Source organism: Triticum aestivum, chromosome 4A (genome assembly GCF_018294505.1).
Source record: "Triticum aestivum cultivar Chinese Spring chromosome 4A, IWGSC CS RefSeq v2.1, whole genome shotgun sequence".
Classification (NCBI taxonomy): Eukaryota; Viridiplantae; Streptophyta; class Magnoliopsida; order Poales; family Poaceae; genus Triticum; species Triticum aestivum.
The window spans coordinates 742,051,705-742,052,408 of NC_057803.1; the positions used below are offsets into that span (position 1 = coordinate 742,051,705).

Consider the following 704-nt stretch of genomic DNA (forward strand, 5'->3'; position numbering starts at 1 on the left):
GACACCATCAGAAGTGATTTCCACCGCAAGTTTCTGCATAGGTACATGAAATGATGCTGCTGTACGCTTTATGTTGCCTGGACAGTATGCATGCTGAAAGAGCCTGTGATGTTTCTGTATTCTGAAGATCGATTTGTATGACATAACTGTAACAGCTACGTTATCTTAATGGTGATATGTTTACCCTGTTCCTAAGAGTAAAGAAAAGAACCCACTGCTTGTGTATTACTGATGCTTCGCTGTGACCTCAGGATGTTTCTATTAGTACATTGACCTGGAAAATATGTATGCTTGTCGAGTACTCTCAGTTTGTTTGACTGCCCAGCAGTGTCTTGGAAAAATCATTGAGCGCTTGATACACAAATTTTCTTGTCGGCCTTCTCTTTGGGAAAGTGATTTAATTAAACTAGCAACTAAAGTTCCTTCTCTATTTGATTGTTTTCTGGTTTTGCTAGGTGGATTCTATGTTTTTAAGGCGACGCCTTACCGCCTTAGGGAGGGGGGGCGCTTTGGCGCCTAGGCGACGCCTAGGCGGGCGCTTTGGACGCCTAGGCGCCCAAAGCGGTCGATTTTCCAAAGCGGAGGGGGAGCGCTTCGACGCCTAGGCGTCGCCTTAGGGACGCTTTAAAAACATAGGGTGGATTTGATTGTTTTCTGGTTTGGCTAGATGGACAGTTAGTGACAGTTTATCCGAGAAAATTGGC

At 45.0% G+C, this 704-nt stretch overlaps 1 protein-coding gene across 1 annotated transcript in view; it reads left to right on the forward strand.

The window, feature by feature from the left end:
• LOC123088506 (protein CWC15 homolog B) overlaps window positions 1-228 on the forward strand; it is a 3,395-nt gene extending 3,167 nt beyond the window's left edge. The window contains exon 7 of the mRNA XM_044510709.1: window positions 1-228. This exon is cut by the window's left edge and continues 82 nt beyond it. Within this exon, the coding sequence (XP_044366644.1) occupies window positions 1-54 (54 nt within the window). The 3' untranslated portion in view covers window positions 55-228.
• The last annotated feature ends 476 nt before the right edge of the window (window positions 229-704 follow it).